General features: G+C 32.8%; 1 protein-coding gene across 1 annotated transcript; it reads right to left on the reverse strand.

The window, feature by feature from the left end:
* Nucleotides 1-678: 678 nt before the first annotated feature.
* On the reverse strand, nt 679-1651 carry LOC114169312 (N-terminal acetyltransferase A complex catalytic subunit NAA10-like). The gene is made up of 2 exons (XM_028054419.2): nt 1282-1651; nt 679-1155 (listed from the first exon to the last, which is right to left on the reverse strand). Exons 1-2 carry the CDS (start codon nt 1579-1581, stop codon nt 892-894), a joined length of 564 nt encoding a protein of 187 aa, XP_027910220.1. The 5' UTR covers nt 1582-1651; the 3' UTR covers nt 679-891.
* Nucleotides 1652-14100: the final 12449 nt, after the last annotated feature.

Genomic DNA, 14100 nt, shown 5'->3' on the forward strand with positions numbered 1-14100 from the left:
CATGAAATTCCACTACATCAAAGCCAAATTTAGGATGTATTTAGCAGAAACCGAGAAAGCCTATGTAACAAGTAAACAAAGTAAGAAAGATCAAACAATCTAAGACTGCAGGGTATCTGACCAAAGAAGGAAGAACTAGTAAGTTTAAAAAGACCAAGAATTTCAAAGCTCAAAAGGCAAGAAGAATTAGGTGAGGTGCAGTCAATGTCTACAAATCCAAATAAAATGATGCACGTAATCAGTTTAGTTAAAACACATCAAAGATAAACACTGAAACCATAAAAAATCAAGTATTCTCCACCAAAAATTGTGTCCAAGCACGAAAACTCAGAACTAGCTCCGCAGAAAAGAAAAAACAATAAAAAAAAGTATATAATCAAATAAAATGAACTGAAACAAAAACTTCTCATGGTATCTGAAACGCCAACACTAATCCCATGAAAGCTAAACACAGATCTTGAACCGAATTTTAAAAAGATAACAATGGCATAAAAGATTCCTCTTTCCCAGCAAAACTGTCGACAGTAGTGACCACACCAGCTGCAGCTATGCTAGAACCATGGCGCAACACAAATGAAGCCCCACTACAAGATAGATGTCGCCAATCCACAGTACCTGCAACTAACTACTCTCCACACAGAAAATCTTCAATAGAAAATAAAATAAATTCCCATGACAAAACAACAAAGACACCGAAAGTTGTTATTAATCCAAGCATCATGAAGCCGAAAGAGTATCTATATTCACCAAGCCAGTAAAGAAAAAATTCTAATAAAAGTGAAATAACACAGCCCAATAAATCTACAGCAAGTTTGCACAACACGATTGGACCACAGCCTACTATTTCAAACTAAAAGTATCATTTCTTTAAAAGACTCGTTAACCATTCAATCAGGTAGCTTTGGCATTCCCCTTGACCTCCCCAGAACAACACCCACCACCATGCTCATGATGGAGGTGGTGGTGGTGGTGATTATGGTGGTGATGGTGCTGCTTCCCTTTAAGCTGCTTCCTCATGTCATAAGCATCTTCTCCATCCGCATAATACTTAGCCTCCACATCATGAATCTTGTACCCCAAGGTCTCGGTGTACAAATTGAAGGCCGCACGGTTGCTCTTGCGCACGTGCAGGGACACATACTCGGCACCAAACACCTGCGTTCAAGAATCCAACATCAGTCAAAACAATTTCCTTAATTATAATCTTAGTAATCCCTAAGTATATTAACCATATTTTTAAAACTAAAAATCGAACAAAATTAAAATACATTAGCAGTGGACCTGTTCCATGGCGTTCTGAGCGGCGGTCATGAGTTTGGTGGCGAGACCAAGTTTGCGGTGGGTGCGGAGGACGGCGAGGGAGGTGATGTGGCCGTGGCAGTCGGTGGTCTCTTCCTCCATCTTGGCGAGGACGTAGCCGACGATGCGACCGTTGTAGTCTTCGGCGACGTAGAGAAGCTGAGGCCAGGAGAGGATGTGGTAGAGGTAGTACTTCATCTGGTAGTTCTCCGGGAGGCAGAACAGGTTGCAAGCCTGCATCGCCAGAAGGTCCTTCACCGTCGCCTTCCTTATGCACACCATTTTCCCCCTTTTCCCTCACTCCCTGAACTACCTAGCGATGATTAAGACTGAATTAGGGCTCCACACTACCCATTCTACTCTATAAAGTTTTTAAGTTTTGGATTTTATTTTTCTTTTTCTTTAAATACTTTACTCTATAATTATTCATGATTACATTTAATTTGTAATTTTTGGAATACGTTGAATCTGTACCAAAATTTGATCACAAGTTCGTGGCCCGGCTAATAATTATCGTTTTATTCTCTGATTTCATTAGTTCATAATTAAAATAACAAAATATTTAATTGACTTAATATTAAAATTAGAAATAGTTAAAACATAGGAATCAAAATTACTTATGAAAGTTCAGAACTAATATTATTAATTAAAATTAAAAAATGAAAAAAAAAATTAACATTATAGATTTTATGAAATTTATAAGATTTGATAGTACTTTTGTTTCCAATGGTATGATAATTTGGTTCCATTTGGCACCTTTCACGTGGCAAAATGATATAAGCCTCTTGGTCATATCTCCCGGAAGATATGTAAATTTGGTCCAACCCATCTACTTAATTATCATCTATGTGGGTTGGAGTAAAAAGGGTAAAAAAGTCTTATTAAAAAAGCCTACAATATCAAAATGTCTAGAAAAAGCCATGTGACTAAGCCAATTTATGGGTTTTCATTATAAATATGAAAAAATATTAATTTATAAAATATCTTATCAAATCTTCGATTTAGGTCAGTCTATCTCGATTTTTTAATTCGGCTTGTCTTAACTTTTGGCTCGAGAAATCTCGTCTCGACATTCCGCTAAAGGTAGTGTCAAATTTGACTTAGGGTTGACTCGGCAGAATTTTGATCAACGTTCGACCCGAGCAAACCCGTCTCGACCTTTGGCACGAACTGACCCATCTCAACCATTGGATTGGGCCAGCCACTCCCAATCTTCAACCCGAGCTTGCCCGTCTCATCCTTTTGTCAAGCCGATTAGTCTCAACCTACGACCTTGTCCAACCCGTCCCAACCTTTGACTCATCTCTACCTTTGACCCAAGTTAACCCTTCCCAACCTTCAATCCATGAGAACTTGTCTCAAAATTCTATCTGAAAGGGCCCATCTCAACCTTCAGCCTTGGTCGACCCATCTTGACTTGCGACTAGACTCGATATATGATCCAGGCTGAACGTATTATTTTTAAGAGTTAATTAGAGTTTTGTAGTGAAGTCAAATCCACCTTAGCCATGACCCTAACCCACTTGAGGGGGGGCTTTGGGGGTTGGGAGCATGGGTCAAGTTGAGAGCTTTATCTAAATGCAAAAATATATTCCTAAAATCAAGTATGAGATGTCATCTTTGGTTAAAGTTAGTGTAAGGAGAAGTAGAATAAATAAGCTTTACCGTTGGATAATGTGTTCCTAAACAGTCAATGCCTTCAAGTTTACTCCACACAAACTTTACATTTGTGAAAAATAAATCAAATACAGTATAACTAGGGATGTCAACGGGGCGGGTAGGGTACGGGTTGTAACTCCCTCGTACCCTACCCGTTTGATAAATATTCGCCTCGTACCCGTACCCATATCCGTCGGGTATCCGTTATACGGGTACCCACCTATTTTTTTCATATCCGCGGGTATCCACGGGTACCCGCGAGTATTTACAAAAATATTTTAAAAAATAAATATTTAACCATAATTAGTGTTTGGATCAACAAATCTCCTTTCTCTCATTGATTATTGAATAACAAACAAATAAAAAATCACTAATAATTTATATTGTAGTTTATTTTTGAATGAAATATTAAATAAATTACTAACTTCATCAATGTCCATCTCTTGCAACATTGTCTAAAGTTTCATGTTGTCCAATTTTAATCTAGAAAAGCCTGAAAACATAAGAAGTTCATTAAAAATTTCTAACAATCACTTAATTAAAATATCTAATTACAAGTATTAATTTCATTTCCTTCCATGTTGGTCCATAACCAGTATTGGAGACACATCAATGCCTCCACAGTATCTAGAAGTAATCTACTCCGTTGTGGGGTAAGAATTCGATCACCATTATTGAATGAAGACTCATAATGTTTTTTACTAATATATATATATATATATATATATATATATATATAAGGGTATTTTTCTGAATTAAAGTTTAGCGGGTACGGGTATCCATGGGTACGGATACTATGATACCCGTACTCGCTCCGTTAACATGCGGATATCAAAAATACCCGTACCCGCGGGTAGCAGATATCCATTTTTAATATTTGTTTCCTACTCGTTGCGGGTTTTATCTGCGGATACGGATTTTTTTGACATCCCTAAGTATAACAAAAATAGATTATGTATTGAAATTAAAGGATGACAATTGTGCTATCAAAGATGTTATTCAAAATTTATTTTCGTAAAACTCTTCTATAGGTTAGCTGTATGTTAATAACATGTAATATAAAAAAAAGAAAAGAGATAGAGGTTTACACAAATAAATAAATAAATATATATATATATATATATATATATCAAACTATGCTCTATTAAACAATATCATAAGGGTAGTAGAAGAAAATAGAATAGACGATATCAAGAATAGAAAAAATATTATTAAAGGATAGAAAAGTACAAAGAAAGTTGGAAAAGAAGAAAATATAAAGAAGAAAATGAACATAAACAAACTAATACATCTAACACATTAACAAAACTAAAACATCCTATAACTCCAATAATGCCTTATCAAGATAGAAATAATATTGATAAAACTATGGCAATATAAAGACTTATTAAAGATATTAGTAAGTTGGTGATGCTTTCTAACATGAAATATTTTGATAGTGCCTTTATCAACTTGTTCTCTAACTTAATAAAGATCAATTTCAAGATGCTTAGTTCTTTCATGACGTGAAGGATCGGTAGCAATATGAATACCAACCTTATGCTAAAGTAAAGTTATTGCAAAAGAAAAAGAAATATGAAAGTTAGATAGTAAGTTGTGAATCCAAGTAAATTGAGTAAGGACAACAACACGATATCTAGACTCATCTTCAACTGAAGACTTGCTAACAATCTTATGTTTTTTGACTTTCTAAGAGATTAAAAAGTTCCCTAAGAAAATACAAAAACCAATAGAAAATTGTCTATTGTCAATACAAAATTTCTTCAGTGAGATTACCATGATGAAAAACATTATTGAGCAAGATGTTAATGTTGAAAGTCACAAAAGATAAAAGAAGTCGTAAAGTAGTAATTTTGGCAACTGCAGAAAAATTTTCGTGAAATTCAATACCATATTGTTGAGTGAACGCATGAGCCACAAGTATAGCTTTATGTTTAGCGATGTTGTCATCAAAATTTATTTTTATTTGAACAACCACTTACATGTTACATGCATTTTACTAGGAGGAAGATGAGTCATAAACCAAGAGTTATTTATATCAATAGCATAAAGCTCAATAGTTATAGCCTCCTTCCAATAAGAGATTTAATGGCTTGAGACTATGATTAGGGTTCAAAATAAATTTGACAACTAAAATGGGTGTAAACATGGGAAATTTTGGAATAATCCATATGATGTTGAATGGGATAAAGAGTATTAAGATCAATGGTGACATTATAGAAATCTTAATAAAAAGATAGTCAAGAAGATTAATATTTCTACTAGCCCTACGAGGAGGAAGATGAGTGGGTTGAGGGGGAGAAGATTGAATGGTAGTTTGATCATTAGAACCAATATCAACAATAACTTTACAATGAATTAATTTGGGTGTAACAGATTAAAGAAAATTATCATGATTATAAAAACTTGTGTCTTTGTTTTGAAAGGAAAAATATTTTCATAAAAACAAACGTCTCTAGAAATGAAATTTGTTTGGTAGTGAGATCAAACAACTTATAATCTATATAATCTGAAGGTATCCTAAGAAAACAACACTTGTAGCCCTAAGACTAAATTTGTGTCTTTGGGAAAGAAGGGTGGAAGCATAGCATTAGGGACCAACAATCCCATAATTGGGGTAGTTAGTCGTTTGGTCCTAATTTTCGTAAACATAGTTCAAATAGGTCCCTCAATTTTTTCAGTGTCAATTAAGTCCCAAATTTTGAAAAAAATTGATACAATTAGGTACTTTTCGTTAGTACTGTACCAACGACATTGAAGACATGTCATGTGTTCCTTTGTAATTTTTTTTTTGTTTTTTATTATTTAAAAAAAAATTAAATATTTTATTTTGTCCATGTGTCAGGTGCGTGTTGTGGCATGTTAGTGTAACGTGACAATGGTAGTACAACATGTTAATGTTAGCACAAAGTTTCATTGTCCTATATTCAATTTAGTCCCTTCATTTATTTATTTTTATTCAATTCAGTTTCAATTCTTTTTAAATTAGCAATGTTGAAAGGCAACAAAAGATAAAATAAGTCCTAAAGTTATGTGAAATTCAATACCATATCGTTGAGCAAAACCATAAGCAACAAGTCTAACTTTATATTTAGCAATATTGCCATGAAAAATTACTTTTATTTCAACAACCACAAGTTCATAGGCACTTTACTAAGAGGAAGATGAGTCACAAAGCAAGTGTTATTGACATCAATAGCATGAAGCTCAACAATTATAGCCTCCTTCCAACGAGGGAATTTGATGGCTTGAGAATATGATTAGGGTTCAAAAGAAATTTGACAAATATAATAGGTGTTAACATGAGAAGTTTTAGAATAATCCATATGATCTTGAATGGGATAAAGAATGTTAAGATCAATGGTGACCTTAGAGCAATCTTAATAAAAAAGATAGTTAGGAAGATTAATATTTCTACTAGCCCTACGAGGAGGAAGATGAGTAGGTTGAGGGGGCGAAGATTGAATGGTAGTTTGATTATTATAATATCAACAATAACTTTAGAATGAATTAATTTGGGTGTAATAGATTGAACAAAATTATCATGATTATCAGAAATTGTGTCTTTGTTTTGAAAGAAAAATATTTTCATAAAAGCGAACATCTCTAGAAATGAAATTTGTTTGGCATTGAGATCAAACTACTTAATCTTTATAACCTGGAGGTATATGAAGAAAACAATAGCAATAGCCTTAGGACTAAATTTATGTCTTTGGGAAGAAAGGGTGGAAGCATAACATAAGGGACCAAAAGTCTCATAAGAAGAATAATCAAGGAGCTTATCATACAAAATTGGTTTAATTAGAGTTTTGGTCGCAATTTTTGTAAAAATAGTTCTAGTAGGTTCCCTAAATTGTTTTTAGTGTCAATTTAGTCCCAATATTTTAAAAATTGATGCATAATGTTCATTTTCGTTAGTACTATACCAACAACGTCAAAGACATTTCATTTGCTAGTTCATAATTTTTTTTGTTTTTTTATTACTTTTTTACTTTTAATTTTTTATTTTGTTTTTTCATTTTGTCCACGTGTGAGGTGCAATGTGACAATGGTAGTGCAACATGTCAATGTCAATGTCAAATATCATTGTCTTATATTCAATTCAGTCCCTATATATACATTTTTTTATTCAATTTAGTTCCATTTTTTTTAAAAGAAGCAATGTTACCTTTATTCAAATTGAGACCAAATTTAATTTTTATATAAATGTTATGAAGTTTTTCAATTCACGTATATATTTTTATTAAAATTAACATCTTTATTAAATATTTCTGGAATTGTTTTTAAACCAACTCTAAACTATTATTGGAAGTAAGATTCTAGTGTTATCCATTGGGGCTAAAGTTCTACCGTAAACCAATAAGTTTGAAATGAACTAAATAGATTTAGATTGGTTTGATTGTATTGAACTATATTAATTTTATGAAAGTTGAATTTTTTTGACTAAGAGGCTTTGAATGAATTAGGTGTAATTAATTCTACAATGATTTAATTAAATTGTGATTAAAGATGTAAATTTGTGTGATGATCACATGATTAACAATAAATTATAATAAAAGGTGTTGATGTTTTACATTATGCATCTGTTTACACTTCAAATTAATTGAAGTTCATGTACAATTTTTTTCCATTTTTATATTATAATAAATTTTATGATTATACTTAGTATTACAAATTTTGAGTGCAATTTTGCAAGCCTAATGTTGTGTTTAGTGGAGGTAATTTAGAAGGGTAATTCATTTATTTGAATAATTTAAAATTATTTACACTAAAATGGGTTTTTAAGATAAAGTAATTAGAATGAAGTTCAAATTTAGAGAATATTAGAAGGTATTTCTGTAAGACCCGAGAAATTTAAATAATTAAATAAATAATTATTTTATAAATACGGGTAGTGGGAACCTTTATGTCATTTAATGGTGGTTCTTATGATGTAGAATAGTACTAACTCAAATGGTTGAGAGTACCTAGTTATTATAATGGGATTTGGGTTCAAGTTCATTGTATGCCAATTGTGTGTTACTTTAATTGTTTATTATTTTGATAATATGCTTGATCATGAGGAGTGATAATATAATCATAGAACATGAATTGGTTAATTGGTTGTATATTGACTCGATAATTGTGTGGTGGTATATTTGAACCTTGGCTTGTGCAAAATAAAGTCCTTTTTGCAAAAATTATTTGTCATGATTGTGAAGGTGTGCAAAATAAAGTCCTTTTTGCCAAAATTATTTTTGTCATGATTGTGAAGGAGCCGTCTTGAGGGGCAGATGGAAGGGACCATCTAATAGTGGTTTTGAATGGCAATTAGAACCATTTTTAATGCAATCCCGTCTTCTAGTGATTAAGCCTAATTAAAGTGTAGTTAAGATCAATTTTGTGGGAGGAAAGTAGGTTTTTGAGACTACCATAGTGTGAGGGTTGTTGAGAGGGCATTCTGGACACCAATTAGAGAAAGTATTGAGGATTGGGAGCAAATTTAGAGAGGAGACCAAGGGTAGAGCAAGTGTAGAGCAAGAAGGACTCTAACTTATTCACTTGGAGCAAGAATTTCTAATTTAGGGGAGCTAGATTAGTTTTGTGTTGTATTTTAATATAATCGTATATTGCATAAACTGTTGTTATTGGTTTTGCCCTGTTATATTGAATTCTACAAGTTTATGGAAATTTTCCAAAAACTGCCTGACAGGCCTTCAAAGCCGCCAAGCGACTCATACCCATGTTTGTGCATTTATGGGTTCCTAATAGGAACCGCCTGGCGATAGGAACCTTCCACCCAATTTTCTTGGTTTTTGTATGATCTGCCTAGCGACGATGAACACTCGCTAGGCGACGTGAGCAAGATTGGCTCGATTTTGGTGTTTAGGATTTGTTGGGTGATTTTGATCGAAGAAAACAGGGAGCTTATCTATTGATTAAGCATTGGATGCCTATAATTGTTGAAATGCGTCTCAGTTTGAGGTAATTGGATGAATTTGGGATTTAATGAGTATTAGGGTTGAGATTAATTTAGGAAAAGTGGGTGGTCGAACCTAGATTTTTAATAAATGGTGATTTCACCTTATGGATTGGTATGCCTTGTTATGAAATTGAGCCTAATTGGAGTAAGTAAAGATAATGGAAACCTGATTCAAGCGCAAATTTGATTAAAATTGGTGAAAGAGAGTAGAATTGGAGTTTAGGGTTAGAATAAAGGCTGTGAATTTCTAGGAAAATTCCCAGGAGGGGATGTTCCACCTAGCAGTACCCAATTTATCGCTATGTGCCATCGTAGGGCAAACTGTAGTGTGTGATTTGGCAATGTGAGGGCTGCGGAAATGGAACCTTGTTAGTGAATGACTTGATTTTTTTAGGCATGGATAATGAAATAAAAGGTAAGGCATGTATTAGTTGGATTAATATGTGAGTTTAATTGGTTCCTCAAAGCTAGAAAATTGTGGAAATATGATATGTTGGTAAAGGCATGTTTAAGAGTAAGTGAGAGGTTGATTTCTGTTGGTCTTGGATTCTAGTGTAAGTGTGCAGACTGTTCTTGGGTTATGACTGCTATAAATAGGTGTTATGCATAAGTGGAACCGAGATGATGATACTAAATCTCTTAACTCAATAGAGTTATGAATATATATATATATATATATATATATATATATATATATAGGGAGGAACTCGAGAGGTTATTGGGTATTGGTGTTATGATGAGTTACGCTTAAGAAAATGGGGTATTTTGAGGTGTAAAACAGTAGGATCTAGATGCCTGAACCCCTTTTTGAGTGCCTAAACCACTACTGTGCGAGTTACTAGTGTAGCGCCTGGTGATGAAGGTTGAACCACCGAACGATAACTACAATCACAGAGGGTCACTAGAATTTGTAGGGTCTTGTGGTGAGGTTGGTTCCGCTACACGATACTTGAGAGACTAGAGACTACATAGGCGTGTGGCGCCTGATGGCCAGAGGGTTTCACCAGACGGTCTGCAACTGGTTTTCCCTTGGCGACACTTAAGCAACGCCAAACGATTACGCTGGGGCAATGCCTTTGTTCTTCTTGTGATGTGTGGTCTACGAGGCATTGGATGAATACCTTAAAGATGGACTTGCTGGAGCATTCCTTGAGTTGTGGCTCGGAATGGTATCGCTTGAGTTGTGGCTCGGGATAGAGGGTAAACATGTGGCATTCCTTAAGTTGTGGCTCAGGATGACATCCATTGAGTTGTGGCTCGGGATGGAGAATGAACACAAACATTCCTTGATTTGTGGCTCGGAATGGTAAGTGTTACCAATGTGAGTGTGCGAGTTGTGGCTCGTACGGAGGGTCTCCACTTGATCGAGCAATCACAGATTGTGGCCAATGATGTGCTAATCTTATGTTAAGAGTACGAATTATGGTTTGTATTGGAAACTCCACCTAGCGTTGCAGAGTGTGGTCTGTAGCATGATTTTCCCTCATGTGTTTCTACAAGTTGTGGCTTGTAGATGGTGGTAACAAAGGATATCTTAAGGTTACCATCCAAAGATGTAGAACACAAATAAACATGGTGGTGGTCATGTGTTGTGGAATCAAGGGACAAAGTTTTCTCTAATGAGTGTGTGTACACCGACTTTTGTTTATATATGTATATGTTTATATGTTAGCTCACCCTATTTGTTTGTGTTTAGCGAGAAAAAACACATAATACATTATTATTATTTTTCTATATTCATAAAAAAATGAATATACAAAAAGCTCATGAGATAAAAAATAATAATGTTTTCATTATCAAGTAAGACAAGAGACGGGAAAAGAAGAGGATAAATGAGAAATATAATGTGTTTATGTCTAATGTTTTTTTTCTTTAAAAAGAAAAAGAAGACATATGAGAGTGAGTGATTATTACAATTTGTGAAAAACTAAAAAACCAATGAAAATAAAATAAAAATTATGTTAATAAATATTTAGTTTAATTGTGTTAATAAATATAATATATATATATATATATATATATATATATATAATTCCAAAAAAATTCAGAATTTTGGGGGGCCAGGGCCGAAGATCAAATCAAGTTGTCACGGGCCGCAGGGCGAGCTATTTTGCCTCCAGCCAATGGTCGAGCTAAGATGACCTGGTCTGAAGGTCGTTCCAAGTTGGTCCATGCTGAAGGTTGAGATGGCCTAGGCCGAAGGTCGAGCTAACTTGCGTCGAAGGTTGAGCTGAGTTAAGCCACACTGATGGTCGATTCGAGTGTGCCTTTGTCAATGTTCGAGTTGAGTGGACTCGGACTAAAAGTCAAGATGAGAAAGACTGAAGATTGAAATCAATCAATCCTAATTGAAGGTTCGAGGCGCCTCACTCAAGTCTTATTAGCCGGTGTCGATTAAGACTGAAAGTCAAGATGAGTCATCTTGAGTTGAAGGTCTGACTAACTCAACTCAGACTCATGGACAAAGTTGTTTGTCGTAAATAGAATTAAATTGTTTTATCCAAAAAAAATCTAATATATTGCTATTATTTCATCCAAACAAACTATTTAAGAAATGAGAAAAATTGAATCGTAAATAATTTAAATACTTTGTATTTTAATTTATCAGAATAGTTTAAATCCTTCGTGTAAACAGAGTATAAATGTTAAAATACCTTATTATATCTATCTTTAGATCCATATAGAAATTTCTGTTTTATTTAGAGAAACAAGTTCTTCTTTAATAAATATATCATGGATCGCAAGGTTCGAGAAAGTATTATTGTTGTATTAAATATTTGTGTTTCTGTTGAAACAGAGATATTAAATTGCTGAACTTCTGGTTCATCCATTCCATTTTTGGCAAATCAAACTTGAGTAAAACATTTCAGACACTGTATATAAAGCACGTACGGCTCGAAATTGTATATTTACACAAAGTATAAATATTCATTGAGCAAAAATTTTGTTTCTGTCCATTAGCATAATTTTATCTTTCCTTTCCTCCATGATCTTTTAAAAAGGTTTAATTTATACTTTTAAATTTTAAATTTATTCAGATTGATCAGTAGTAATATAGATAATTTAAAGATATTAGGTTAAATACCCTCATTAAATAAAAAAATGTTTTTGAAATATTTGATAGACTTAATTGAAAAAGTAATATTGGTTAAAAGTAGTTTCTATAATACTTAGAATTTTAAAAATTAAAAAAATGTGTAATTCTTTATATTCTTTCAAGTTTATTAGGATTTTCCGTAACTAATTCATCATCTCTTTTGCCATTCTATAATACTCCATTCATATATATTGTCAAATGTATAATATGTAATCAATAATATTTTTTTTATAACCTCATGTTAGACATCCATATCTACTCATATCACATAAAAAAAATCAATAATACACCTTTTGACCATATATATTTTTCTATTAAAAATCATCTTAGAATTCTCATACACTAATGAGTTAAAAATAGCATATGATATCATTGTTTATTTTACATCAAGTCATTGAAAAAAATAATAATAATAATAATAAAAATAAATAATGGGCCTTTAAATGAATTTCACACACACACACACACATATATATATATATATATATATATATATATATATATAACTATCTATTAAAATAAAATTCACTGCACAAACTACATAAATAAAAGAATCATCATGCACTACAACATTTTGTAGTTTAAATCACATTAAATTAGATAACAACTAAATAAATGTGGTCTAAATATATAATAAACAATATTTTTATAAATGTTGTATAAATATCATGAAAGTTCATGATTATATATCTGTAGCTTTAAACTATGTTGACAAAACTAGTAAAAATGTGGTCTAAAAATGTGAGGTCTAAAATCAACATGAAAAAACTGTTGTCTATTGTGAGGATTTTAAGCAACAATTTTAAAAGTATTGTCGTACTAAAAACCGTTGTCTATTACCTATAGCTACACTCACCTATACCATACCTAAAAAACTGTGGCATAATCTTTAAACTGCAATTTTTATAATTTAGATTACAATTTTATGTCATTGTCTAAAATGATTTTTGTTGTAATGACCGTCTTGATTTTTATTGCTCTCTGGACTATCAATTTATGATCTTAAATACATTATTATGAGAGTTAAAGAAAGTAATTTATATCTTTATCAATATGGTTGATCTCCAAAAATTTAAGGATGAGTTTTTCTTGAGAGAAAGAAAACAAACTTTGATTCCTTAGTCTTCATTTATGATGACTAAGGTTGAGATAATACATCAATGTGCCTTGTAACACGTTATTTGACTATGAAGCCTCTACTCCACTCACAGTGTATTAATTGAGTGCATTGACGTCCAGTCTCTCTTACATCGAACCGAAAACAGTTAAATACAATTTTAACTTTAATTCAATCTTACAAAATTAATTTGTAATGTGAGATTTTTACATATTTATATATTATAAATTGATCTTATTTCTAGTTGATTTGTAACTTTTAACACACCCCTTCGCGCTAAGATATATATGTATGTATATATATCGAATATGAAATTGGACATTAATGACCGGTTCTTTAATGGTCTAATAAAGGGTGAAACAATAGAACCATATAGCTGGTTAAACAATAAATCTAGCAAACAACAAATTTTGTTAGGATAGGCTAATTCATGACTTTGATACCATGTTAAGAAGTGGACTTACTCAACCTCACAAAACCGGTTTGTAAATGAGATTTGCACCCACTCATATATTGTAAATCAACTTTACACTAGTGCAAAAATAGTTTTCTATGACAAATTTTTATGCTGATCCACCCATCATAATAAGTGATGCGATGCAGAATTGTAAATATGATAAGACTTTTTATGCCGATTATCACTAGAACTAGCATAGAAATTTGACGTGGTGACAATTTCGTAACAAAGTAGAACACCTTCTATGTTAGTTATACATATAACCAACATAAAAATTGGGAGCGATGGAAATTTCATAATAAAGTAGAAGAGTTTCTATGCCGGTTATACCTAGAATCGGCATAGAAAGTTGGTGCAATAGCAATTTCATAATAAAGTAGATGCCAATTAAATCTAGAACAAGCATAGGAAGTGAAGCGCTTCACTTCACTTTCCTCCATTTGCTCCACCTCAACACTTCTTCTCCCCTTTTCCTCGCACTGCCGCTCTCCTTGTCAAACTCTCCTCTC

This window comes from Vigna unguiculata, chromosome 11, assembly GCF_037176805.1.
Source record: "Vigna unguiculata cultivar grain cowpea cultivar isolate G323 ecotype 2 chromosome 11, ASM3717680v1, whole genome shotgun sequence".
Taxonomy (NCBI): Eukaryota; Viridiplantae; Streptophyta; class Magnoliopsida; order Fabales; family Fabaceae; genus Vigna; species Vigna unguiculata.

What these genes read in the sequence shown, in the direction of transcription:
- LOC114169312 (XM_028054419.2), bottom strand. Translation starts at nt 1,581, where the DNA reads ATGGTGTGCATAAGGAAGGCGACGGTGAAGGACCTTCTGGCGATGCAG. An exon ending in CTCAGAACGCCATGGAACAG is followed by an intron (nt 1,156 to 1,281) that starts GTCCACTGCTAA and finishes TCTTGAACGCAG; the next exon opens with GTGTTTGGTGCCGAGTATGT.